The sequence below is a fragment of the Petromyzon marinus genome, chromosome 69 (genome assembly GCF_048934315.1).
Source record: "Petromyzon marinus isolate PM22_M1 ecotype Great Lakes invasive population chromosome 69, UKy_Petmar_22M1.pri1.0, whole genome shotgun sequence".
NCBI classification, from domain to species: domain Eukaryota; kingdom Metazoa; phylum Chordata; class Hyperoartia; order Petromyzontiformes; family Petromyzontidae; genus Petromyzon; species Petromyzon marinus.
The window spans coordinates 5,076,050-5,103,935 of NC_133735.1; the positions used below are offsets into that span (position 1 = coordinate 5,076,050).

The 27,886-nt window shown below is 54.5% G+C and overlaps 1 protein-coding gene across 1 annotated transcript; it reads right to left on the minus strand.

Annotated features, from left to right (window-relative positions):
- Positions 1 to 3,708: 3,708 nt before the first annotated feature.
- On the minus strand, positions 3,709 to 17,938 carry LOC116938006 (uncharacterized protein F13E9.13, mitochondrial-like). The gene is made up of 6 exons (XM_076055148.1): positions 17,767 to 17,938; positions 15,279 to 15,361; positions 13,491 to 13,674; positions 6,400 to 6,550; positions 5,979 to 6,106; positions 3,709 to 5,314 (listed from the first exon to the last, which is right to left on the minus strand). The coding sequence occupies exons 1-6, from the start codon at positions 17,849 to 17,851 to the stop codon at positions 4,887 to 4,889; spliced, it is 1,059 nt and encodes a 352-aa protein (XP_075911263.1). The 5' UTR covers positions 17,852 to 17,938; the 3' UTR covers positions 3,709 to 4,886.
- Between the last annotated feature and the right edge of the window lie 9,948 nt (positions 17,939 to 27,886).

Consider the following 27,886-nt stretch of genomic DNA (forward strand, 5'->3'; position numbering starts at 1 on the left):
GAACCACCTTGAAGCCTCCAGTACACCACGTGGCTCCCGTGTGTGGCCACCCTCTGAACCTCCCTCTCATCTGTAGATCTCCATCACTCTCTCTGTCATCTGTAGATCTCCATCACTCTCTCTCTGAACCACCTTGAAGCCTCCAGTACACCACGTGGCTCCCGTGCGTGGCCACCCTCTGAACCTCCCTCTGATCTGTAGATCTCCATCACTCTCTCTGTCATCTGTAGATCTCCATCACTATCTCTGTCATCTGTAGATCTCCATCACTCTCTCTCTCTCTCTCTGAACCACCTTGAAGCCTCCAGTACACCACGTGGCTCCCGTGCGTGGCCACCCTCTGAACCTCCCTCTCATCTGTAGATCTCCATCACTCTCTCTGTCATCTGTAGATCTCCATCACTCTCTCTGAACCACCTTGAAGCCTCCAGCAAACCACGTGGCTCCCCGTGCGTGACCACCATCGCTCTTGAGCGGCTTCCACAGCCAAGGCCAAAGCCCTTCTTGGCTCGCAGAGCTCTTTGGCCAAGCCCCTGGGCCTGTCCCCATGAACCGGAGCTGACGGCTTGAAAGCATTTAGCGTGGGGCCCTTGAAAGTTCGGCGCCCGTGGCATCAGCATGGTGTGCCGGATTGTGACGCCGTCGGGAATCCGATCACCTCCGAAGCACTTTCATATTCTTTGGGTCTTCTGGTGGAGTCTCGCACGCGAAGTTACGGATCGCGAGAGATGGCGCTGCGTGGGGCAGATCGGTCGGAGGGGGCCGAGCCGGTTTAAGAGTTGGGGGTGGTTTCTCGGATTTAGAGCGGAGGAATCTGACGTGTTCTAGATTTGAAGCTTTCGTGACTGCAAGGATCCACACTCTTTGGTTCTATTCGGTAAAGTCGCGTGGGTAAAGTCACGTAGAATGAGAATAAACTAATAAAATAAAACAATAAAATTCTCACGACGTTTCGGCCACAACACAAGCGGCCTTCATCAGGTGAAGGGACCAGGCTGTCTCGAGGACAGCGCTGGAGTGAAACACAGCCACGCTCAGACCGCGACCTGATGAAGGCCGCTTGTGTTGTGGCCGAAACGTGATTTTTGTGGTTTTACTTTTTACCCACGTGACTTTACCGAATAGAACCAAAGAGTATGGATCTGATGTAATCGATGAAGCTCTTTCGCCCGCACGCACGCACGCACGCGAAGGGTTCTGGAGGTAGGAGAGCGAGGGAGGGGAAATCGCGCTGCGTTAGCGTCCCAAGTCGGAGGGGCTGAGCCGGTTTAAAGTTCAGGGTGGTCCGTGGCTTGTCGTATTTAGAACGGAGGAAATCTTGAGAATCTGAGAAGCTCTCTCGCTCGCACGAGACACGTTCTGGAGAGAGAGATCAAGGATCGTAGCAGGGCCTATGCCGGTTCAAAGTTTGGGGATTGTCGGATTTACGCCGGAGGAATCTGAGAATCTACAAAGCTCTTTAACTCGCACACGAGAAACATTCTGGAGATATGAGAGCGAGAGATCAAGCGACAGAGCAGCTCACTCGGAGGGGCCTCGCCGGTTTAAAGTTCAGGGTGGTCCGTGGCTTGTCGTATTTAGAACGGAGGAAATCTGAGCTCTCTCGCTCGCACGAGACACGTTCTGGAGAGAGAGAGAGATATCAAGGATCTTAGCAGGGCCTATGCCGGTTTAAAGTTTGGGGATTGTCGGATTTACGGCGGCGGAAATCTGAGAATCTGAGAAGCTCTTTAACTCGCACACGAGAAACATTCTGGAGACGGGAGAGCGAGAGATCAAGCGACAGAGCAGCTCACTCGGAGGGGGCCGAGCCGCTTTAAAGTTTGGGGATGGTTTGTCGGATTTACGCCGGCGGAAATCTGAGAACCTGAGAAGCTCTTTAACTCGCACACGAGACGCGTTCTGGAGACGGGAGAGGGATCGAGCGAAGGTTCGCCGCTTCATCCCAGGACGCTTCTGTTTCGCGTCGTCGCTCTAAGATGCTTCCCTGTTCACGATCTTTGTTCGCCATCGGCACCCGAATCAAGAGCCGCACGGCCTGCCAGGGCTTGCTACCGACTGCGCGAAACTTGAAACTCGGAGGGGCCTCGGCCGCTTTAAAGTTTGGGGATGGGTTTGTCGGATTTCGACCGGAGGAAATCTGAGAATCCGAGAAGTTATTTTTAACTCGCTCGCGCGCACGCGCACGCGCGCAGCGAGGCGTCCACTGCGTTTCGCGGGAGGCCAATCTGGCCCGGGTTTGATTTGCTTTGTGGCAATGATTTGGATGCATGCTGTGGTAGACGTCAGTGTGCGTGGTGTCGCGTGCGTGGTGGTGTCTGCCGGTGGTTTCGAAGCGTCGGCAACGTTCAGCATACTTGAAAAATAACGCAAGGCAACTAGGCACACGGAGAGACAAAAGAGCACCCCCGTGTAGCCTGTGGACAGGCTGTCGGGGGCAAGTGCTGTTCGCAGCGAGCACCAGCGCCTACGAAGGCTACCGGCACTGTGGCGCGCACACACACACACTTGAGGGGGGTGGGTGTGACCAGCACCACCACCACCACGCCCGGCCGCCTTTGTCTCCCCCAGTGGCGATGTTCACCGCACACCGCTACACCAGGTAACTCATTCGAGGCCGAATCGACCTAGGGGAGGCCCGGGCCCCTGTTCGGATAATCGGCACCGCCCGGGCGTTGGCCGCGAGCGGGAATCGAGCCCCGTGTCGCTGGGTTCGTAGCGCTCACCGCTGCACCACCGCTCCTCAGCGCGCGCGCGCGCTTGGAAAACGTCGCCGCTGCGGTGGGTGGGGGGTGGAGAGACAAAGGCGGCCGGGACGTGCGTGGTTGGGGTGGCCGGCCACACCACCTTTACACCCCCCATAGGCACAGTGCCGGCCCTGTCACCGGTGCTGCTACTAAGAGCACTTGCCCCCTACTAAGAGCACTTGCTCCCTACTAAGAGCACTTGCCCCCTACTAAGAGCACTTGCCCCTACTAAGAGCACTTGCCCCTACTAAGAGCACTTGCTCCCTACTAAGAGCACTTGCTCCCTACTAAGAGCACTTGCCCCTACTAAGAGCACTTGCCCCTACTAAGAGCACTTGCCCCTACTAAGAGCACTTGCTCCCTACTAAGAGCACTTGCTCCCTACTAAGAGCACTTGCTCCCTACTAAGAGCACTTGCCCCTACTAAGAGCACTTGCTCCCTACTAAGAGCACTTGCTCCCTACTAAGAGCACTTGCCCCTACTAAGAGCACTTGCCCCTACTAAGAGCACTTGCTCCCTACTAAGAGCACTTGCTCCCTACTAAGAGCACTTGCTCCCTACTAAGAGCACTTGCCCCTACTAAGAGCACTTGCCCCTAGTAAGAGCACTTGCCCCTAGTAAGAGCACTTGCCCCTAGTAAGAGCACTTGCCCCTAGTAAGAGCACTTGCCCCTAGTAAGAGCACTTGCCCCTAGTAAGAGCACTTGCCCCTAGTAAGAGCACTTGCCCCTAGTAAGAGCACTTGCCCCTAGTAAGAGCACTTGCCCCTAGTAAGAGCACTTGCCCCTAGTAAGAGCACTTGCCCCTAGTAAGAGCAGTCTGCTAGATGCTACACGCGGTTGGTTCCTCTCTCTGTGTGTTGTTGTTTTTATGGTGTTTGTATTTTAAAGTCCTATACTGAATGATGTAACGTGTAAACAATAATTATAATATATATATACTACACACACACACGCGTGAACACGTGTCCCTGGCGTTTATTTCTCTGCGGTTTGGAGCGAGTGTGGCGTGTGTGTGTAGACGTGGAGTGAGTTGGTGAGTGAGCGGCACGGGTTGGAGCAGTGGTGGGTGAGTGAGTGGCACGGGCTCGAGATGAGATGGAGCTGGTGGGTGAGGAGTGGGTGAGTGGCACGGGTTGGAGCAGTGGTGAGTTAGTGAGTGGCACGGGCTCGAAGAGATGGAGCTGGTGGGTGAGTGGCACGGGCTGGAGCAGTGGTGGGTGAGTGGCACGGGCTCGAGAAGAGATGGAGCTGGTGGGTGAATGAATCATTGTCCCTGAATCACAATAGCTGAATCATTATCTCCTAATCATCCTCCATGAATCATCCTCTCTGATTCATCCTCTCCTAATCATCCTCTGAATCATCCTCCTCTGAATCATCCTCCTCTGAATCATCCTCCCTGAATCACAGTCCCTGAATCACCATCCCTGAATCATCCTCCCTGAATCATCCTCTCCTAATCATTCTCTGAATCATCCTCCCTGAATCATCCTCTCCCAATCATCCTGAATCATCCTCTCCCTGAATCATCCTCCTCTGAATCATCGTCCCTGAATCATCCTCCTCTGAATCATCCTCCCTGAATCACCGTCCCTGAATCATCCTCTGAATCATCCTCCCTGAATCATCCTCTCCCAATCATCCTGAATCATCCTCCTCTGAATCATCCTAATCATCCTCTGAATCATCCTCCCGGAATCATCCTCCCTGAATCATCCTCTCCCAATCATCCTGAATCATCCTCTCCCAATCATCCTGAATCATCCTCTCCCTGAATCATCCTCCTCTGAATCATCGTCCCTGAATCATCCTCCTCTAAATCATCCTCCCTGAATCACCGTCCCTGAATCATCCTCTCCCTGAATCATCCTCTGAATCATCGTCCCTGAATCATCCTCTCCCAATCATCCTGAATCATCCTCTCCCTGAATCATCCTCCTCTGAATCATCCTCCTCTGAATCATCCTAATCATCCTCTCCCAATCATCCTGAATCATCCTCTCCCTGAATCATCCTCCTCTGAATCATCCTCCTCTGAATCATTTTCTCCTAATCATCGTCCCTGAATCATCCTCCTCTGAATCATCCTCCCTGAATCACCGTCCCCGAATTGTTCCCCTCCTAACGAATCGTTCCCCTACGAGTCACCTCCAGCGCCTCCGCCAGCGCCTCCGCCAGCGCCTCCACCGCCTCCACCGCCTCCAGCGCCTCCAGCGCCTCCGCCAGCGCCTCCAGCGCCTCCGCCGCCAGTGCCTCCACCGCCTCCAGCGCCTCCACCGCCTCCACCGCCTCCACCGCCTCCAGCGCCTCCAGTGCCTCCAGCGCCTCCACCGCCTCCAGCGCCCGCGCCTCCAGCGCCTCCAGCGCCTCCACCAGCGCCTCGCACGGCCCGCACGGCGTCCATGAAGTCCCCTGCTCTCTGTGGGCTCAGCTCCGCGTGCCAGGCGCCGCCACGCTTGAGGTGCGAGCCCACGATCAGGCCGCTCGCTCCGCGGTAGTCGCCGACGTTCGCCAGCGTCACGCCCGAGCCCACCAGCACCGGCAGCGCCACCGCCGCCCGCACCTCTGGTGGTGGTGGTGGTGGCGGTGACGGGGTGGAGGTTGACGGACACCGGGGGGTGGGGAGGGAGGGAGGGAGGGATGAGTTCTCACACTAAGCCACTCATTCAGTCACCCACCCACTCGCCGTATGTGCGGTACGTGTGGTGTGGTACGTGTGGTACGTGCGGTGTGGTATGTGCGGTGTGGTGTGGTACGTGTGGTGTGGTACGTGTGGTGCGGTGTGGTACGTGTGGTGCGGTGTGGTACGTGTGGTGTGGTACGTGTGGTGCGGTGTGGTACGTGTGGTGTGGTACGTGTGGTGCGGTGTGGTACGTGTGGTGTGGTACGTGTGGTGTGGTGTGGTACGTGTGGTGCGGTGTGGTACGTGTGGTGTGGTACGTGTGGTGCGGTGTGGTAGTGTGGTACGTGTGGTGTGGTGTGGTACGTGTGGTGTGGTACGTGTGGTGTGGTATGTGCGGTACGTGTGGTGTGGTACGTGTGGTGTGGTACGTGTGGTGTGGTACGTGTGGTAGTGTGGTACGTGTGGTGTGGTACGTGTGGTGTGGTATGTGCGGTACGTGTGGTGTGGTACGTGTGGTGTGGTACGTGTGGTGTGGTACGTGTGGTAGTGTGGTACGTGTGGTGTGGTGCGGTGCGGTGTGGTGCGGTGCGGTGTGGCGCCGCGTACCGGCGAGTTGCGTGGCGCTGGTGGCACAGGCGGTGGCACGCCCGGTGAGCACCACGCCGTCAGCCAGGAAGAACTGGGCAGCCAGTGCCGTGTCCACCACCCCCACGTCGGCCGTGACGGCGTGGGCACTGGGGGGGGTGGTGAGGGTGGTGGTGAGGGTGGTGGTGGGGGTGGTGGTGAGGGTGAGGGTGGTGGTGGTGGTGAGGGTGGTGGTGGGGGTGGTGGTGAGGGTGGTGGTGAGGGTGGGACACACCCGTGCCATCCATTTTCCACTGCCACACTTGGCACAGCTGAGACCCAGGAGGTGTTCACTCCCTCGCCTGGCCTACAGGAGGTCGTCACCACCACCGTCACCCCCCCACCACCACCCCCCACCACCCCCCCCACCACCCCCCCACTACCCCCCCACCACCCCCCCCACCTGTGCTTCTTCTTGATGTCGGCAAGGAGGAGGATTCTGTCGGCCCCGAGGCGCCGTCGCTCGCGAAGCAGCGGCCCGGCGGCGGCCTGGCACAGCCCCTCGTCGGCCACGTGGGCAAACACGAAGCCCTCCACTCGCACAAAGTCCAGGCCTGGTGGGACACCACCACAACCATCACCACCACCACCACCACCACCGTCACCACCACCACCATCACCACGTGGGCAAACACGAAGCCCTCCACTCGCACAAAGTCCAGGCCTGGTGGGACACCACCACAACCATCACCACCACCATCACCACCACCGTCACCACGTGGGCAAACACGAAGCCCTCCACTCGCACAAAGTCCAGGCCTGGTGGGGCACCGTCACCACCACCATCACCACCGCCGTCACCACCACCGCCGTCACCACCACCGCCACCATCGTCACCACCACCGTCACCACCACCATCACCACCGTCACGGTGGCAATGGTGTTGGATCACCGTTCTTTCCCCTAATGATGGTGATAGGTGTGGTGCTGCAAGTTGGTAATTACAAGCCCATGGGTTGCACAGAAGACTAGCAGCCTCCTACCGTTGTTATTGAGCTGATCTGGCCCATGCCCTCCAATCACTCCAGACCAGGTGCCAACATCATGACCAACTCGGGCATTGAAGTCACCCAACAAGATGACTCTATCCCGAGGGGCCACTTTAGCCAGCACCTGTGGCAGGAGGTCACAGAAGGCATCTGACTCATCGGCTTTGCCTGCATCCCTCCACGGATGTTCATCTTCGGTGGGGGCATAAGTAACCACGACCACCACTCCTCGCCTCCAGTTGATGGGAAGGAGCCTCACCGCCACGCTCCCACGCCCCCTTCATTCTTTTGTTCAAAAGAAGACCCACACCCTGTTGCTTTGGCAGTCTCCTGCCCCGAGTAGAGGACTGTCCACCCCTCATGGTGGCAGGAGCCAGAGCCGGTCCACCGGACCTCCTGAATGCCACAGAGATCCAGGCGGTACCGATCATAGGAGGCATCTGACTCATCGGCCTTGCCTGCATCCCTCCACTGATGTTCGTCTTCGGTGAGGGCATAAGTCACCACCACCACCACCACCATTCGTCGCCTCCCGCCAGCATTGTCGCAGCCGTCACCACCACCGCCAAGCGGCACACTGCGCGTGTGTAACTCCGTGTGTGTGTGACGTGTGTGTGTGTCTCCACTTGTGTCTCCGTGTGTGTGTGTCTCCGTGTGTGTGACTCGGCGTGTGTGTGTGACGTGTGTGTGTGACGTGTGTGTGTGTGTGACTCCGTGTGTGTCTACGTGTGTGTGTGACTCCGTGTGTGTGTGACGTGTGTGTGTCTCCGTGTGTGTAACTCCGTGTGTGTGTGTCTCCGTGTGTGCATGACTCGGCGTATGTGTGTGTCTACGTGTGTGTGTGTGTGACGTGTGTGACGTGTGTGTGACGTGTGTGTGTGACGCGGCGTGTGTGTGACGCGGCGTACGCGGCGTGTGTGTGACTCCGTGTGTGTGTCTGTGTGTGTGTGTGTCTCTGTGTGTGACTCTGCGTGTGTGACTCCGTGTGTGTGTGACTCTGTGTGTGTGACTGTGTGTGTGTGACTGTGTGTGTGTGACTCTGCGTGTGTGACTCTGCGTGTGTGACTCTGTGTGTGTGTGTGACTCTGTGTGTGTGTGACTCTGTGTGTGTGACTGTGTGTGTGACTCTGTGTGTGTGTGTGACTCTGTGTGTGTGTGACTCTGTGTGTGTGTGACTCTGTGTGTGTGTGTCTCCGTGTGTGTGTGACTCTGCGTGTGTGACTGTGTGTGTGACTCTGTGTGTGTGTGTCTGCGTTCGGCAAAACAACCCCCTACCTCCTCGCGGTGCCGGACGGGCAACTCTGTCGTGGACAGCGCTGTGGGGGGAGATCCAATTTTGATTGGCTCCTCCCCTCATGGCATATGTGTCCACCACAGGGGCTAAACGGGGGCTCTGGACGGGTGCGAGGGGCTGGTAACCCCTTCACCTTCAATTAATTACCACGAAACCACGAATTAAACTGAAATATGTAACAACTAAGCTTGTGCCGGAGGCCCCGGGGGGCCAGGCGTCTATGACGTCTCCTGGCCAAACCCCAATTGGCGGAGCCAGGAGATTGAATACCTACCCTCGGGGCTACTCCAGAAACAACGAAAAGCCACTACGGGTGGCCACGTGGAATGTTCGAACGCTCACTGCAGAGGAGAGGCTGCCACTCCTCTGTCGGGAGCTGGACCGGTACCGCCTGGATCTATGCGGCATTCAGGAGGTCCGGTGGACCGGCTCTGGCTCCTGCCACCATGAGGGGTGGACAGTCCTCTACTCGGGGCAGCAGACTGCCAAACAACAGGGTGTGGGTCTTCTTTTGAACAAAAGAATGAAGGGGGCGTGGGAGCGTGGCGGTGAGGTGTGGGAAGCTGTAAGCCCCAGGCTACTTTGGGCTCGCCTTCCCATCAACCGGAAGCGAGGAATGGTGGTCGTGGTTACTTATGCCCCCACCGAAGATGAACATCCGTGGAGGGATGCAGGCAAAGCCGATGAGTCACATGCCTTCTATGACCTCCTGTCACAGGTGCTGGCTAAAGTGGCCCCTCGGGATAGAGTCATCATGTTGGGTGACTTCAATGCCCGAGTTGGTCATGATACTGGCACCTGGTCTGGAGTGATTGGAGGGCATGGGCCAGATCAGCTCAATAACAACGGTAGGAGGCTGCTAGATTTTTGTGCAGCCCATGGGCTTGTAATTACCAACACGCTGTTCCGGCATCGGCGCATCCACACAACATCATGGATGCATGCCGGGTCCAAGCAAGAACATCTGCTGGACTACATAGTGACGGACCAGCGAATGCGAGCCCATGTCCTTGACACCAGGACCTACCGTGGAGCTGATCTGCCCTCTGACCATCGACTAGTCATCTGTAAGATGCGCCTGCCATTCTTCCACTCCGGTGGTGGGTGTACACCCAGGACCCCATTCAAACCCACAGTGGCCTGGTCTCAGTTATCTGATGAAAGTTGCAAGCGAGAATTTCATCATCGCTTGCGGCTGGGATTGGCATCGTCCCCGACTCCTCCTGATGTCGAGGGTAAATGGGCGAGGTTTAGGACTGTGACTCATGCAGCTGCAATGGCTGCTTTGGGTACGCGGTCCAGACCTCCCCAGACACCCTGGCTGACAGAGGAGTTGTTCAGGATGGTTGAGAAAAAGCGACAGGCCCACTGTCATCGGCTACAGAATCCCACGTCAGAGAATGAGGAGGCTTACCGCAGCCTTCGCTCGGAGGTTCGGAGAGCCGTGAGGCGCTGCAAGGATGGGTGGTGGTCGCGGGTTGCTGAGGAGATGGAGTCTGCCTCAGTGGCCCGTGATCACAAATCTCTATTTAACTCCATCAAAAAAGTAACCTGCAGCGCCACACCTATTACCATCATTAGGGGAAAAAACGGTGATCCAATTTCCGACCCCCAGGAACAGGTTCGCAGATTTGCTGAGCATTTCTGTGAGGTCCTGGGGGAGGGAAAATTCCTCAGCCAGGAAAACATCGTGGCACAAAGTGAGGATGACCCTGCTGAGGCTGCGGTGCCTCAAATATTGGATGAAGTCACCCCCTGTGAGTGGCTGGCTGAGGTGCCATCTGCTGAGGAAGTATTGAAGGCGATCCGGAGTCTGAGACCAGGAAAGGCAGCGGGCAGAGATGATCTCCCAAGCGAAATGCTGAGGGAGGGTGGCGTTTGTGCACAGACTGCCCTATATGACATCATAACAACAGTCTGGACCACTGGACGGGTTCCGCAGGATTGGAAGGATGCCCTGGTGGTCCCCCTTTTTTAAGAAGGGGGACCGCACAGACTGTAACAACTACAGGGGCATCTCACTCCTCAGTGTGCCGGGAAAGGTCCTGGCAAGGATTATTCAGCATCGCCTTGCCAGGCACGCTGAGGAGAGGCTTGCGGAGCCCCAATGCGGTTTCAGGAAAGGGCGGTCCTGCACAGATGCCATATTTTCTGTCCGTCTGCTACAGCAGAGGTGTAGGGAATTCCAACAAGACCTACATCTCTGCTTTATTGACCTGGTCAAGGCCTATGATACCATCAGTAGGCCTGGGCTCTGGGTCGTTCTTCGTGCTTTTGGAGTACCTGACCCTCTGCTCACGATCATTAAGGACCTTCATGATGGTGAGCGGGCCCGGGTAAAACTACGTGGCCGGGAGTCAGAGCCATTCCCTGTACACCTTGGGGTGCGACAGGGATGTCCTCTGGCTCCCACATTATTTAACATCTATTTTGACCACGTAGTTCGTGAAGCCTTCAATAGCTGTACCGGGGGAATCTCCATATGGTACAGATATAATGGGAGGCTAATCGATGCCCGGGTGCGGTCAAGGGATGGCTCCCTATTGCTCAACCACGTTATGTATGCTGATGATTTGGTAATAGCTGCTCAGTCAGAGGAGGAGTTGGAGACGCTGCTGCTGAGACTGGAGCGTGCCACTAAGAGGTGGGGCCTTACCATCAGCCCCACCAAAACTAAGCACCTGCCTGGGTATTTTGTACCATCGGACACTCCACCCCCACAACTCCCAATTGGTGATGGGGCAGTTGTGGAGAGAATGGAGAATTTCCCATACCTGGGCAGTGTGCTCATGACTAGCTCCGGTTTAATAGCGGAGGTCTCATTCCGCATCAGTCAAGCGGCATTATCTTTTCATCGGTTGCGTAACGCTGTGTGGAAGCTACCTGGTCTGTCGCTCCGCACTAAGCTTCAGGTCTTCTCGGCCACGGTCATTCCCTCCCTTCTCTACGCTTGCGAAACGTGGACCCCCCTAATGGAACATCTTCGCCGGTTAGAAACATTTAGGCTGGCCTGCCTACGATCCATCCTGGGTTTAACCAGACTGGATTGTGTGAGGAGCTCACAAATCCTTGAAAGATCTGGGCAGGGTCCCATCGGTGAGCTCCTCCGGCAGGCAAGGCTGCGATGGCTGGGTCATGTAGCCCGCATGCCCAGCCACCGCATGCCGAAACAGCTTTTGTTTGGCCGGATTGAGGGGGCTAAGCGGGCGCGGCACGGGCTAGAAAAGAGATGGAGTGATGTGGTACGGGAGGACGTGGAGCTGAGTGGACTTGCCGATGACTGGTACCAGCAGTGTCAAGATCGGCCTCTGTGGAGGAGGCTCGTGAAGGATGCTACTGGGCAGTTGGAGGCAGTCGCCCTCCAACAACAACGGAGGGCGGTGGAGCGACGCTCACAACAACGAGCGGAGCGCCGGGTGGCTAAAGCACAGCAGGTTGGCACAGTAGGGGGCACAGGTGGTGCATCAGCCAGTCATCTCAGTCAGTCGACCCGTGGCACCTGGGTCTGCCCCGTGACCTCCTGCCAGCGGGCGTTCGACACTTCACGTGGCCTCAGGGTGCACATAGCCTGGCACAAGCGTCGTGGTGACGTCACCGCCACTTAGTCGCGAATGGCGGTTGTTGTTGTTGTTGTTGTGTGACTCTGTGTGTGTGTGTCTCTGTGTGTGACTCTGTGTGTGTGTGACTCTGCGTGTGTGTGACTCTGTGTGTGTGTTACTTTGTGTGTGTGTGTCTCTGTGTGTGTGTGACTGTGTGTGTGTGACTCTGTGTGTGACTCTGTGTGTGTGTGACTCTGTGTGTGACTCTGTGTGTGTGTGACTCTGTGTGTGACTCTCTGTGTGTGTGTGACTCTGTGTGTGTGTGTCTCTGTGTGTGACTCTGTGTGTGTGTGACTCTGCGTGTGTGTGACTCTGTGTGTGTGTTACTCTGCGTGTGTGTGACTCTGTGTGTGTGTTACTTTGTGTGTGTGTGTCTCTGTGTGTGTGTGACTGTGTGTGTGTGACTCTGTGTGTGACTCTGTGTGTGTGTGACTCTGTGTGTGACTCTGTGTGTGTGTGACTCTGTGTGTGACTCTCTGTGTGTGTGTGACTCTGTGTGTGTGTGACTCTGTGTGTGACTCTGTGTGTGTGTGTGACTCTGTGTGTGACTCGTGTGTGTGTGACTCTGTGTGTGACTCTGTGTGTGTGTGACTCTGTGTGTGACTCTGTGTGTGTGTGACTGTGTGTGTGACTCTCTGTGTGTGTGTGACTCTGCGTGTGTGTGACTCTGTGTGTGTGTTACTTTGTGTGTGTGTGACTGTGTGTGTGTGACTCTGTGTGTGACTCTGTGTGTGACTGTGTGTGTGTGTGTGACTCTGTGTGTGACTCTGTGTGTGACTGTGTGTGTGTGTGTGACTCTGTGTGTGTGTGACTCTGTGTGTGTGTGACTCTGTGTGTGTGTGACTCTGTGTGTGTGTTACTTTGTGTGTGTGTGTCTCTGTGTGTGTGTGACTGTGTGTGTGTGACTCTGTGTGTGACTCTGTGTGTGTGTGACTCTGTGTGTGACTCTGTGTGTGTGTGACTCTGTGTGTGACTCTCTGTGTGTGTGTGACTCTGTGTGTGTGTGTCTCTGTGTGTGACTCTGTGTGTGTGTGACTCTGCGTGTGTGTGACTCTGTGTGTGTGTTACTTTGTGTGTGTGTGTCTCTGTGTGTGTGTGACTGTGTGTGTGTGACTCTGTGTGTGACTCTGTGTGTGTGTGACTCTGTGTGTGACTCTGTGTGTGTGTGACTGTGTGTGTGACTCTCTGTGTGTGTGTGACTCTGCGTGTGTGTGACTCTGTGTGTGTGTTACTTTGTGTGTGTGTGACTGTGTGTGTGTGACTCTGTGTGTGACTCTGTGTGTGTGTGACTCTGTGTGTGACTCTGTGTGTGTGTGTGACTCTGTGTGTGACTCTGTGTGTGTCTCTGTGTGTGTGTCTCTGTGTGTGTGTGTGACTCTGTGTGTGTGTGACTGTGTGTGTGTGTCTCTGTGTGTGTGTGTGTGACTGTGTGTGTGTGACTCTGTGTGTGACTCTGTGTGTGTGTGACTCTGTGTGTGACTCTGTGTGTGACTCTGTGTGTGTGTGACTCTGTGTGTGTGTGACTCTGTGTGTGTGTGACTCTCTCTGTGTGTGTGACTCTGTGTGTGTGTGACTCTGTCTGTGTGTGTGACTCTCTGTGTGTGTGACGCACCGGCAGCCAGCGCCACGGCCAGCGCCTGGTGGTTGGCGCCAGCCAGGACCTGCACCCCGAGTGGGTGGTGGGGCAGTGCCCGGCGCAGCGAGCAGCACACCGCCGTCATAGCCGCAGTCACCTCGGGGCCCGGACACCCGGCCACGTACGGAACGTCGCCCATGTTCTCTACCAACACCGCGTCCTGGGGGGGTGGTGGTGGTGGTGACACGAAACCACCCACACACTCACCCACACACTCACCCACCCACCCATACACTCACCCACCCACCCACACACTCACCCACCCACCCACACACTCACCCACACACTCACCCACACACTCACTCACTCACCCACCCACCCACACACTCACCCACCCACCCATACACTCACCCACACACTCACCCACCCACTCATACACTCACCCATACACTCACTCACCCACCCACCCACACACTCACCCACCCACCCATACACTCACCCATACACTCACCCACCCACCCACCCACTCACCCACCCACCCATACACTCACCCATACACTCACCCACCCACACATCCAGCCACACACTCACCCACCCACACATCCAGCCACACACTCACCCACCCACACATCCAGCCACACACTCACCCACCCACACATCCAGCCACCCACCCACACACTCATACACTCACCCAACCACACACTCACCCACCCACCCACACACTCACTCACTCACCCACACACTCACCCACCCACCCACACACTCACCCACCCACCCACACACTCACCCACCCACCCACCCACACACTCACCCACCCACCCACACACTCACTCACTCACCCACCCACACACTCACCCATACACTCACCCACCCACACATCCAGCCACACACTCACCCACCCACACACTCACTCACTCACCCACCCACACATCCAGCCACACACTCACCCACCCACACATCCAGCCACACACTCACCCACCCACACATCTAGCCACACACTCACCCACCCACACATCCAGCCACCCACCCACACACTCATACACTCACCCAACCACACACTCACCCACCCACCCACACACTCACCCACCCATCCACACACTCACCCACCCATCCACACACTCACCCACCCATACACTCACCCACCCATACACTCACCCACCCACACACTCACCCACCCACACACACACTCACCCACCCATACACTCACCCACCCACCCACACACTCACCCACCCACCCATACACTCACCCATACACTCACCCACCCACCCACACACCCACCCACCCACACACTCACCCACCCATACACTCACCCACCCATACACTCACCCACCCACACACTCACCCACCCACCCACCCATACACTCACCCACACACTCACCCACCCACTCATACACTCACCCATACACTCACCCACCCACCCACACACTCACCCACCCACACATCCAGCCACCCACCCACACACTCATACACTCACCCAACCACACACTCACACTCACCCACCCATACACTCACCCATCCATACACTCACACACCCATACACTCACCCACCCATACACTCACCCACCCACACACTCACCCACCCATACACTCACCCACCCACACACTCACCCACACACTCACCCACCCACCCACACACTCACCCACCCACCCACACACTCACCCACCCACTCATCCACCCGCCCACACACTCACCCACCTACCCACACACTCACCCACCCGCCCACACACTCACCCACCCACCCGCACGCTCACCTACACACACTCACCTCCACACACTCACCTCCACACCTACACACTCACCTACATACACACACCACACTCACCACGCCGACTGCTTTGTATATCTCCGCCTCCCTCCGTGCTTCTGCGATGATGTCCGCCATGGGCAGCGTACTTCTCGGGGTGCCTGCAGAAGCAGGGTGAAGCAGGCAGGAAGCAGGGTGAAGCAGGGTGAAGCAGGGTGAAGCAAGCAGGAAGCAGGGTGAAGCGGGCAGGAAGCAGGGTGAAGCAGGCAGGAAGCAGGCAGGAAGCAGGGTGAAGCAGGCAGGAAGCAGGGTGAAGCAAGCAGGAAGCAGGGTGAAGCAAGCAGGAAGCAGGCAGGAAGCAGGGTGAAGCAGGCAGGAAGCAGGCAGGAAACATGGTGAAGCAGGCAGGAAGCAGGGTGAAGCAGGCAGGAAGCAGGGTGAAGCAGGCAGGAAGCAGGGTGAAGCAAGCAGGAAGCAGGGTGAAGCAGGCAGGAAGCAGTGTGAAGCAGGCAGGAAGCAGGCAGGAAGCAGGGTGAAGCAAGCAGGAAGCAGGGTGAAGCAGGAAGCAAGCAGGAAGCAGGAAGCAGGGTGAAGCAAGTAGGAAGCAGGGTGAAGCAGGCAGGAAGCAGGGTGAAGCAGGCAGGAAGCAGGTAGGAAGCAGGGTGAAGCAAGCAGGAAGCAGGGTGAAGCAGGCAGGAAGCAGGGTGAAGCAGGAAGCAGGGTGAAGCAGGCAGGAAGCAGGAAGAAGCAGGCAGGAAGCAGGGTGAAACAAGCAGGAAGCAGGCAGGAAGCAGGGTGAAGCAAGCAGGAAGCAGGGTGAAGCAGGCAGGAAGCAGGGTGAAGCAAGTAGGAAGCAGGGTGAAGCAAGCAGGAAGCAGGCAGGAAGCAGGGTGAAGCAGGCAGGAAGCAGGGTGAAGCAAGCAGGAAGCAGGGTGAAGCAAGTAGGAAGCAGGGTGAAGCAGGCAGGAAGCAGGGTGAAGCAGGCAGGAAGCAGGGTGAAGCAAGCAGGAAGCAGGGTGAAGCAAGTAGGAAGCAGGGTGAAGTAGGCAGGAAGCAGGCAGGAAGCAGGGTGAAGCAGGCAGGAAGCAGGCAGGAAGCAGGGTGAAGCAAGCAGGAAGCAGGGTGAAGCAAGCAGGAAGCAGGGTGAAGCAGGCAGGAAGCAGGGTGAAGCAAGCAGGAAGCAGGAAGAAGCAGGAAGCAGGAAGAAGCAGGCAGGAAGCAGGGTGAAACAAGCAGGAAGCAGGGTGAAGCAGGCAGGAAACAGGAAGAATCCGAGAATCCGTAAAGCTCTTTGCCACATATGGTTAAGTGTCGTGGAGGCCACGTGGTCTGAACGTTACACCCACGACGATCGGATGGTAACCATGGCGACCGTCGCCACGGCCACTCGGATTACCATGGTAACCGGCGTCCCACTGTATCAGGGGTGGGGGGTGGGGGCATTAATACACAGCCGTGCCAGCGGTAACGTGAGGCGTAACTATGGTAACGTGAGGGGTAACTATGGTCACGTGACGGGTAACTGGTAACGTGACGGGTAACTATGGTAACGTGAGGGGTAACTATGGTAACGTGAGGGGTAACTATGGTAACGTGACGGGTAACTGGTAACGTGACGGGTAACTATGGTAACGTGAGGGGTAACTATGGTAACGTGAGGGGTAACTATGGTAACGTGAGGGGTAACTATGGCAACGTGAGAGGTAACTATGGTAACGTGAGGGGTAACTATGGTAACGTGAGGGGTAACTATGGCAACGTGAGAGGTAACTATGGTAACGTGAGGGGTAACTATGGTAACGTGAGGGGTAACTGGTAACGTGACGGGTAACTATGGTAACGTGAGAGGTAACTATGGTAACGTGAGGGGTAACTATGGCAACGTGAGGGGTAACCACGGTAACGTGAGGGGTAACTATGGTAACGTGAGAGGTAACTATGGTAACGTGAGGGGTAACTTTGGTAACGTGAGGGGTAACTATGGTAACGTGAGGGGTAACTGGTAACGTGACGGGTAACTATGGTAACGTGAGAGGTAACTATGGTAACGTGAGGGGTAACTATGGCAACGTGAGGGGTAACCACGGTAACGTGAGGGGTAACTATGGTAACGTGAGAGGTAACTATGGTAACGTGAGGGGTAACTTTGGTAACGTGAGGGGTAACTATGGTAACGTGAGGGGTAACTATGGTAACGTGAGAGGTAACTATGGTAACGTGAGGGGTAACTATGGTAACGTGAGGGTAACTATGGTAACGTGAGGGGTAACTATGGTAACGTAAGGGGTAACTATGGTAACGTGAGGTACAATTGTAACTTAAGGGGGTAACCTCGCTAAACTTCCCAGGGTAACTACGGTAACGCGAAAGGGTCACCATGGTAACGCGAGGGCGTAAACGGTTACCATGGAAACGCCGGTCACCCGGGGGGGGGTAACCGGTTACCGTGGCGACCGCTCACCCTGGCGACCGTTGCCGGGGTGACGGTTAACGTGATGACGGTTGCCGGGGTGACGGTTACCGGGGTGACGGTTAACGGGGTGACGGTTACCGGGGTAACGGTTACCTGGCAACGCCTTCACGTGGATCATCGCGATGACGACGCCGTTGGAGCGGCCGAAGAGAGAGGCAAAGCGAGCAGCCGCCTCCATCTTGGTGGTGGTGAGGTGGTGGTGAGGAGGTGGTGAGGTGGTCAGGTGGTGGTGAGGTGAGGTGGTGGTGAGGAGGTGGTGAGGAGGTGGTGAGGTGGTGGTGAGGTGAGGTGGTGGTGAGGAGGTGGTGAGGAGGTGGTGAGGTGGTGGTCAGGTGGTGGTGAGATGGTGAGGAGGTGGTGAGGAGGTGGTGAGGTGGTGGTGAGGAGGTGGTGAGGAGGTGGTGAGGTGAGGAGGTGGTGAGGAGGTGGTGAGGTGGTGGTGAGGTGGTGGTGAGGTGAGGAGGTGGTGAGGTGGTGGTGAGGTGGTGGTGAGGAGGTGGTGAGGTGGTCAGGTGGTGGTGAGGTGAGGTGGTGGTGAGGAGGTGGTGAGGAGGTGGTGAGGTGGTGGTGAGGTGAGGTGGTGGTGAGGAGGTGGTGAGGAGGTGGTGAGGTGGTGGTCAGGTGGTGGTGAGATGGTGAGGAGGTGGTGAGGAGGTGGTGAGGTGGTGGTGAGGAGGTGGTGAGGAGGTGGTGAGGTGAGGAGGTGGTGAGGAGGTGGTGAGGTGGTGGTGAGGTGGTGGTGAGGTGAGGAGGTGGTGAGGTGGTGGTGAGGTGGTGGTGAGGAGGTGGTGAGGTGAGGAGGTGGTGAGGAGGTGGTGAGGAGGTGGTGAGGTGGTGAGGAGGTGGTGAGGAGGTGGTGAGGTGGTGAGGAGGTGGCGAGGTGAGGAGGTGGTGAGGAGGTGGTGAGGTGAGGAGGTGGTGAGGTGAGGAGGTGGTGAGGAGGTGAGGAGGTGGTGAGGAGGTGGTGAGGAGGTGGTGAGGTGATGGTGAGTAGTGATGGTGAGTAGTGATGGTGAGTAGTGATGGTGAGTAGTGATGGTGAGTAGTGATGGTGAGTAGTGATGGTGAGTAGTGATGGTGAGTAGTGATGGTGAGTTGCTCCCCTCACGTGGTGCCAGTCGCCTACGGCGAGCAATGAGGGACAGTGAGATCACGCCCACAACCACCATCACCACGCCCACAACTACGCCCACAACCACTACCACAACCACGTCCACAATCACAACCACGTCCACAACCATCACCACGCGCACAAGCACCATCGCCACGCCCACAACTGCCACCACGCCCACAACCACCACGCCCACAACCGGCACCACGCCCACAACCACCATCACCACGCCCACAACCACAACCGCGCCCGCAACCGCCATCGCCACGCCCACAATCACCACCACGCCCACAACCGCCATCGCCACGCCCACAATCACCACCACGCCCACAACCGCCACCACGCCCACAACCGCCACCACGCCCACAACCACCATCGCCACGCCCACAACCGCCACCACGCCCACCACACACACACAACCACCACGCCCACAACCAGTACCAGCACCCCCATCACCCCCAACACCACCACCACCACCACCCAAAAAACGTGATTCGTAAATAGGACGCAGGTTCAGTGGAGGAATGAGTGCATGAGGAGTGTAGACCTGGCGAGGTAGTCAACATCTCCTAGCCACCGTGATGATGATGAGAGAGAGACACAGACTCCACATAGACCTCCTGTAGACCAGGCGAGGTAGTCAACATCTCATAGCCACCGTGATGATGATGAGAGAGAGACACAGACTCCACATAGACCTCCTGTATACCTGGCGAGGTAGTCAACATCTCCTAGCCACAGTGATGATGAGAGAGACACAGACTCCACATAGACCTCCTGTAGACCAGGCGAGGTAGTCAACATCTCATAGCCACCGTGATGATGATGAGAGAGAGACGCAGACTCCATATAGACCTCCTGTAGACCAGGTGAGGTAGTCAACATCTCATAGCCACCGTGATGATGATGAGAGAGACACAGACTCCACATAGACCTCCTGTAGACCAGGCGAGGTAGTCAACATCTCCTAGCCACCGTGATGATGATGAGAGAGAGAGAGAGACGCAGACTCCACATAGACCTCCTGTGCACCTAGCGAGGTAGTCAACATCTCCTAGCCACCGTGATGATGAGAGAGAGACACAGACTCCACATAGACCTCCTGTATACCAGGCGAGGTAGTCAACACCTCATAGCCACCGTGATGATGATGAGAGAGAGACGCAGACTCCACATAGACCTCCTGTAGACCAGGCGAGGTAGTCAACATCTCATACACAGACTCCACTTAGACCTCCTGTAGACCAGGCGAGGTAGTCAACATCTCATAGCCCACCGTGATGATGATGATGATGATGGTGACTTGTCAGCTGTTATTCTTTGGTTCTTTCGGTAAAGTCACGCAGAAATCGAAAATAATACGCGACATAATATCACACGACGTTTCGATTGCAAAGCAAGCAATCATCATCAGGTACAAATGAAAGAGAAACACGCCCCTAGTGAACTTAGAAATATAATGCAGCACAGAAAGTCGTCTGACACGGCGGTCAACACCCTACCTGGTTGATTAACGTCCAAGAGAGAGACACAGAACGGGAGACAAAGATACAAAGATCCCCCGTGTAGCCTTAACAGACTGTAGGGGCAAGTGCTGTTAGCGAGCACCTATGAAGGCCGGCACGGCACACGCACACAGACACACACAAGCGGAAAGAGTTAACGCAGAGAGACACAGAGAGAGAGACACAGAGACACATGGGCACACAGAGTAACAACGTCTCCGTGTCGAGGCCTTAAATAGCTAGAGAGGAGGTACAGAGAGAGAGGAGGAGCGGGATGGTTAATTAGCATGTCAATGGGAGATCCTACAATGAGATAACTCCACCGAAGGGGAGACACACAGAGAGAGAGAGAGACGGAGGCAACACTAAATCAAACTAACTTAGTAAAAAATATTTTTAAAAATGTAATGTAATTACAGTTAAGTGTGAAATTTGTGAGAGAGACAAGGCACAGACATGGAGACGCAAAGACAGCCTTGTCTCTCTCCCAAATTTCACACTTAACTTCTAATTGAGCAATCTTTGGAGTGGCGTAATGGACCAGGCCACGTGTTGATTGTGTGTTTACCCGACTGTGCGTGTCGCATTACATTACATTTTAAAAAATTGTTTTACTAAGTTAGTTTGATTTAGTGTTGCCTCCGTCTCTCTCTCTCTCTGTGTGTCTCCCCTTCGGTGGAGTTATCTCATTGTAGGATCTCCCATTGACATGCTAATTAACCACCGCCCTCCTCGCTCTCTCTCTGTACCTCCTCTCTAGCTATTTAAGGCCTCGACACGGAGACGTTGTTACTCTGTGTGCCCATGCGTCTGTGTCTCTCTCTCTCTGTGTCTCTCTGCGTTAACTCTTTCCGCTTGTGTGTGTCTGTGTGCGTGTGCCGTGCCGGCCTTCATAGGTGCTCGCTAACAGCACTTGCCCCTACAGTCTGTTAAGGCTACACGGGGGATCTTTGTATCTTTGTCTCCCGTTCTGTGTCTCTCTCTTGCACGTTAATCAACCAGGTAGGGTGTTGACCGCCGTGTCAGACGACTTTCTGTGCTGCGTTGCATTATATTTCTAAGTTCACTAGGGGCGTGTTTCTCTTTCATTTGTACCTGATGATGATTGCTTGCTTTGCAATCGAAACGTCGTGTGATATGATGTCGCGTATTATTTTCTACTTCTGCGTGACTTTACCGAAAGAACCAAAGGATGACAGCTGCATTGTGAGACCTCTCCTTTGCCAGTAACAAGATATAGGAATAGGTTTTTACCCTTTTAGCTGGCACAAAAACTGACACCTTTAATTCAAGGCGTCGTGTTTGCAATAACCACAACACAAGCAGTCAAAATGCACTACACAAAAAAGACAACTCTGATAATAATATTGGCACTGTCCTTGAATTTGCATTTTGACTGCTTGTGTTGTGGTTATTGCAGACACGACGCCTTGAATAAAGGTGTCAGTTTTTGTGCCAGTTTAAAGGGTAAAACCTATTCCTGATAACAGCTGCAGTCACGATAGTACCGAATCAAGTGTGACTCTATTATGAGACCTCCTTTGCCAGAAACAAGATATAGGAATAGGTTTTACCCTTTTAACTGGCACAAAAAACTGACACCTTTTTTCAAGGCATCGTGTTTGCAATGACCACAACACAAGCAGTCAAAGGAGGTCTCATAATGTTAATGCTCACCCCGAGCCCTCAATACTCTGATGGTGCGCTGTTTTTGAGTTGTACGCCTTTTGGCGTCTTCTGGTCCAACACCAATGGAGACTAGGCTCTAAGAAAAGCCGTCTCGGGTGTGGACCAATCAAATTCAAAGACAGTGCATATTATTATCAGAGTTGTCTTTTTTGTTTGCATTTTGACTACTTGTGTTGTGGTCATTGCAAACATGATGCCTTGAATGAAGGTGTCAGTATTTTTGTGCCAGTTAAAAGGGTAAAACCTATTCCTATAACAAGTGTGACTCAACTGCCCTGCGTGGCATCGCGGTCTCCCGCCACCAGGGGGCAGCAGAGGGCAGCTTGCGTTGCAGTCGAAACGTCGTGAGAATTTGATTGTTTTATATTTATATTTTTTAAAAAATATATATTTTATCGTTTCCCTTCTACTGACAATGTGCGAAGTCGATATCGACCGCAAGTTTTCGTGAGTTTTGCAGGAATTCCCGTTGTTTTGGGGCGTTTCGGTAAAGTCACGTGGATTGTTCTTCTTTGGTTCTTTCGGTAAAGTCACGTAGAATGTTTGATTTGTACTAAGGGCCTCGGTGAATGTGTATGCTCTGACTTTAACGTAGCTATTTCTGCAGCAGGTACAAGCTAACCACTCAGCTATCTCAATGCTAAATTCTATGCTAATTCCATTGTCAAGATGTGTATGCCTTAACTTAGCTATTTCAATGCTAAATTCTATGCTAATTCCTTTAACAATGGGTGCCTCTGCGGGTGTGTATGCTTTAACTTTTAACATAGCTATTTCTGTGACCAGTCACAAGCTAATCATTCAGCCATTTCAATGCTAAATTCTATGCTAATTCCTTTGTCAAGGCGCTTTGTTCCTCTCACACAGCTTAAAGGCCGTGATCTGAACGTGGCTCTTTCACTCCAGCGCTGTCCTACCAGACAGTCTCGCCCCCTTCACCTGATGAAGGCCGCTTGTGTTGTGGCCGAAACGTCGTGAGAACAATTATTGTGTTATTTTATTTTATCAATTTATTATTTTATTCTCATTCTACGTGACTTTACCGAAAGAACCAAAGAAGATGAATCATTGCAGTCACGAAAGCTTTAAATCACGTGGATTGGTTGAAATAAAAAAAAAATTTTGGGAAAACTTTGACGTTTTTTGATCGCGACGCAAAGCGGCCCTGATGACGGTCGCCTGCGTCCGAGATTTTCCCGTCGATTTTTATTCCGACGTCTCCACGTTTACGTCGCTTTTGTGTCGCGATCGAAACGTCGAAATTTTTTGTTCCATTTTTCTTTCAGCCTGTCCACGTGACTTTGCCGAAGGAGCCAAACGGAAAATCTTCGTGCGCATCGGAAACGGGGGGAGGGAGGAGGGGGGAGGGGGAGGGTGGTGGTGGGGGCGACCGGGTGAAGCCTCGATCATAATTATTCATCTCCATCAGGTGCGACAGGTACCAGTGGGACAGGTGGGACAGGTGGGACAGGTGCGACAGGTACCAGTGGGACAGGTACCAGTGGGACAGGTACCAGTGGTAGTAGTGGGACAGGTACCAGTGGGACAGGTACCAGTGGTAGTAGTGGGACAGGTACCAGTGGTAGTAGTGGGACAGGTACCAGTGGTAGTAGTGAGACAGGTACCAGTGGTAGTAGTGAGACAGGTACCAGTGGTAGTAGTGGGACAGGTACCAGTGGGACAGGTGGGACAGGTACCAGTGGTAGTAGTGGGACAGGTACCAGTGGTAGTAGTGAGACAGGTACCAGTGGTAGTAGTGAGACAGGTACCAGTGGTAGTAGTGGGACAGGTACCAGTGGTAGTAGTGAGACAGGTACCAGTGGTAGTAGTGGGACAGGTACCAGTGGGACAGGTGGGACAGGTGAGACAGGTACCAGTGGTAGTAGTGGGACAGGTACCAGTGGGAGTAGTGAGACAGGTACCAGTGGGAGTAGTGAGACAGGTACCAGTGGTAGTAGTGAGACAGGTACCAGTGGGAGTAGTGAGACAGGTACCAGTGGTAGTAGTGAGACAGGTACCAGTGGTAGTAGTGAGACAGGTACCAGTGGTAGTAGTGAGACAGGTACCAGTGGTAGTAGTGAGACAGGCACCAGTGGTAGTAGTGAGACAGGTACCAGTGGTAGTAGTGAGACAGGTACCAGTGGTAGTAGTGGGACAGGTACCAGTGGTAGTAGTGAGACAGGTACCAGTGGTAGTAGTGGGACAGGTACCAGTGGTAGTAGTAAGACAGGTACCAGTGGTAGTAGTGGGACAGGTACCAGTGGTAGTAGTGAGACAGGTACCAGTGGGACAGGTGGGACAGGTACCAGTGGGAGTAGTGGGACAGGTACCAGTGGTAGTAGTGGGACAGGTACCAGTGGTAGTAGTGAGACAGGTACCAGTGGTAGTAGTGAGACAGGTACCAGTGGTAGTAGTGAGACAGGTACCAGTGGTAGTAGTGGGACAGGTACCAGTGGTAGTAGTGGGACAGGTACCAGTGGTAGTAGTGAGACAGGTACCAGTGGTAGTAGTGAGACAGGTACCAGTGGTAGTAGTGAGACAGGTACCAGTGGTAGTAGTGAGACAGGTACCAGTGGTAGTAGTGAGACAGGTACCAGTGGTAGTAGTGGGACAGGTACCAGTGGTAGTAGTGAGACAGGTACCAGTGGTAGTAGTGGGACAGGTACCAGTGGTAGTAGTGGGACAGGTACCAGTGGTAGTAGTGAGACAGGTACCAGTGGGAGTAGTGAGACAGGTACCAGTGGTAGTAGTGAGACAGGTACCAGTGGTAGTAGTGGGACAGGTACCAGTGGTAGTAGTGAGACAGGTACCAGTGGGAGTAGTGAGACAGGTACCAGTGGTAGTAGTGAGACAGGTACCAGTGGGACAAGTGGTACCAGTGGTAGTAGTGAGACAGGTACCAGTGGTAGTAGTGTGACAGGTACCAGTGGTAGTAGTGAGACAGGTACCAGTGGTAGTAGTGAGACAGGTACCAGTGGGAGTAGTGGGACAGGTACCAGCGGTAGTAGTGGGACAGGTACCAGTGGTAGTAGTGAGACAGGTACCAGTGGGAGTAGTGAGACAGGTACCAGTGGGAGTAGTGAGACAGGTACCAGTGGTAGTAGTGAGACAGGTACCAGTGGGAGTAGTGAGACAGGTACCAGTGGTAGTAGTGGGACAGGTACCAGTGGGAGTAGTGAGACAGGTACCAGTGGTAGTAGTGAGACAGGTACCAGTGGGACAGGTGAGACAGGTACCAGTGGTAGTAGTGAGACAGGTACCAGTGGTAGTAGTGAGACAGGTACCAGTGGTAGTAGTGAGACAGGTACCAGTGGTAGTAGTGAGACAGGTACCAGTGGTAGTAGTGAGACAGGTACCAGTGGTAGTAGTGAGACAGGTACCAGTGGTAGTAGTGGGACAGGTACCAGCGGTAGTAGTGGGACAGGTACCAGTGGTAGTAGTGAGACAGGTACCAGTGGTAGTAGTGAGACAGGTACCAGTGGTAGTAGTGGGACAAGTGGTACCAGTGGGAGTAGTGAGACAGGTACCAGTGGTAGTAGTGAGACAGGTACCAGTGGTAGTAGTGAGACAGGTACCAGTGGTAGTAGTGAGACAGGTACCAGTGGTAGTAGTGAGACAGGTACCAGTGGTAGTAGTGAGACAGGTACCAGTGGTAGTAGTGAGACAGGTACCAGTGGTAGTAGTGGGACAGGTACCAGTGGTAGTAGTGAGACAGGTACCAGTGGGAGTAGTGAGACAGGTACCAGTGGTAGTAGTGGGACAGGTACCAGCGGTAGTAGTGAGACAGGTACCAGTGGGAGTAGTGGGACAGGTACCAGCGGTAGTAGTGAGACAGGTACCAGCGGTAGTAGTGAGACAAGTACCAGTGGTAGTAGTGAGACAAGTACCAGTGGTAGTAGTGAGACAGGTACCAGTGGGAGTAGTGAGACAGGTACCAGTGGTAGTAGTGAGACAGGTACCAGTGGTAGTAGTGAGACAGGTACCAGTGGTAGTAGTGAGACAGGTACCAGTGGTAGTAGTGAGACAGGTACCAGTGGTAGTAGTGGGACAGGTACCAGTGGGAGTAGTGAGACAGGTACCAGTGGTAGTAGTGAGACAGGTACCAGTGGTAGTAGTGGGACAGGTACCAGCGGTAGTAGTGAGACAGGTACCAGTGGTAATAGTGAGACAGGTACCAGTGGTAGTAGTGAGACAGGTACCAGTGGTAGTAGTGGGACAGGTACCAGCGGTAGTAGTGAGACAGGTTCCAGTGGGAGTAGTGAGACAGGTACCAGCGGGAGTAGTGGGACAGGTACCAGTGGGAGTAGTGGGACAGGTACCAGTGGTAGTAGTGAGACAGGTACCAGTGGTAGTAGTGAGACAGGTACCAGTGGGAGTAGTGGGACAGGTACCAGTGGTAGTAGTGAGACAGGTACCAGTGGTAGTAGTGGGACAGGTACCAGTGGTAGTAGTGAGACAGGTACCAGTGGTAGTAGTGAGACAGGTACCAGTTGGAGTAGTGAGACAGGTACCAGTTGGAGTAGTGAGACAGGTACCAGTGGTAGTAGTGAGACAGGTACCAGTGGTAGTAGTGAGACAGGTACCAGTGGTAGTAGTGAGACAGGTACCAGTGGGAGTAGTGAGACAGGTACCAGTGGTAGTAGTGAGACAGGTACCAGTGGGAGTAGTGAGACAGGTACCAGTGGGAGTAGTGAGACAGGTACCAGTGGTAGTAGTGGGACAGGTACCAGTGGTAGTAGTGAGACAGGTACCAGTGGTAGTAGTGAGACAGGTACCAGTGGTAGTAGTGAGACAGGTACCAGTGGTAGTAGTGAGACAGGTACCAGTGGTAGTAGTGAGACAGGTACCAGTGGTAGTAGTGCGACAGGTACCAGTGGTAGTAGTGAGACAGGTACCAGTGGTAGTAGTGAGACAGGTACCAGTGGTAGTAGTGAGACAGGTACCAGTGGTAGTAGTGCGACAGGTACCAGTGGTAGTAGTGAGACAGGTACCAGTGGGAGTAGTGAGACAGGTACCAGTGGTAGTAGTGAGACAGGTACCAGTGGTACCAGTGGGACAGGTACCAGTGGTAGTAGTGAGACAGGTACCAGTGGTAGTAGTGAGACAGGTACCAGTGGGAGTAGTGAGACAGGTACCAGTGGTAGTAGTGGGACAGGTACCAGTGGTAGTAGTGAGACAGGTACCAGTGGTAGTAGTGAGACAGGTACCAGTGGTAGTAGTGAGACAGGTACCAGTGGGAGTAGTGAGACAGGTACCAGTGGTAGTAGTGGGACAGGTACCAGTGGTAGTAGTGGGACAGGTACCAGTGGTAGTAGTGAGACAGGTACCAGTGGTAGTAGTGAGACAGGTACCAGTGGTAGTAGTGAGACAGGTACCAGTGGTAGTAGTGAGACAGGTACCAGTGGGAGTAGTGAGACAGGTACCAGCGGTAGTAGTGAGACAGGTACCAGTGGTAGTAGTGAGACAGGTACCAGTGGTAGTAGTGGGACAGGTACCAGTGGTAGTAGTGGGACAGGTACCAGTGGTAGTAGTGGGACAGGTACCAGTGGTAGTAGTGAGACAGGTACCAGTGGTAGTAGTGAGACAGGTACCAGTGGTAGTAGTGAGACAGGTACCAGTGGTAGTAGTGGGACAGGTACCAGTGGTAGTAGTGAGACAGGTACCAGTGGTAGTAGTGAGACAGGTACCAGTGGTAGTAGTGCGACAGGTACCAGTGGTAGTAGTGGGACAGGTACCAGTGGTAGTAGTGAGACAGGTACCAGTGGTAGTAGTGCGACAGGTACCAGTGGTAGTAGTGCGACAGGTACCAGTGGTAGTAGTGTGACAGGTACCAGTGGTAGTAGTGAGACAGGTACCAGTGGTAGTAGTGAGACAGGTACCAGTGGTAGTAGTGTGACAGGTACCAGTG

Excerpts from the sequence above, each read along its gene's own strand:
- LOC116938006 (XM_076055148.1), bottom strand. The coding sequence starts at position 17,851 with ATGGAGGCGGCTGCTCGCTTTGCCTCTCTCTTCGGCCGCTCCAACGGC. Across the intron at positions 6,551-13,490 it reads GGCCGTGGCGCTGGCTGCCG|GCCTGGACTTTGTGCGAGTG; the intron begins GTGCGTCACACA and ends GTGTCCCACCAG. Across the intron at positions 5,315-5,978 it reads CAGCGCCACGCAACTCGCCG|AGGTGCGGGCGGCGGTGGCG; the intron begins GTACGCGGCGCC and ends CACCACCACCAG.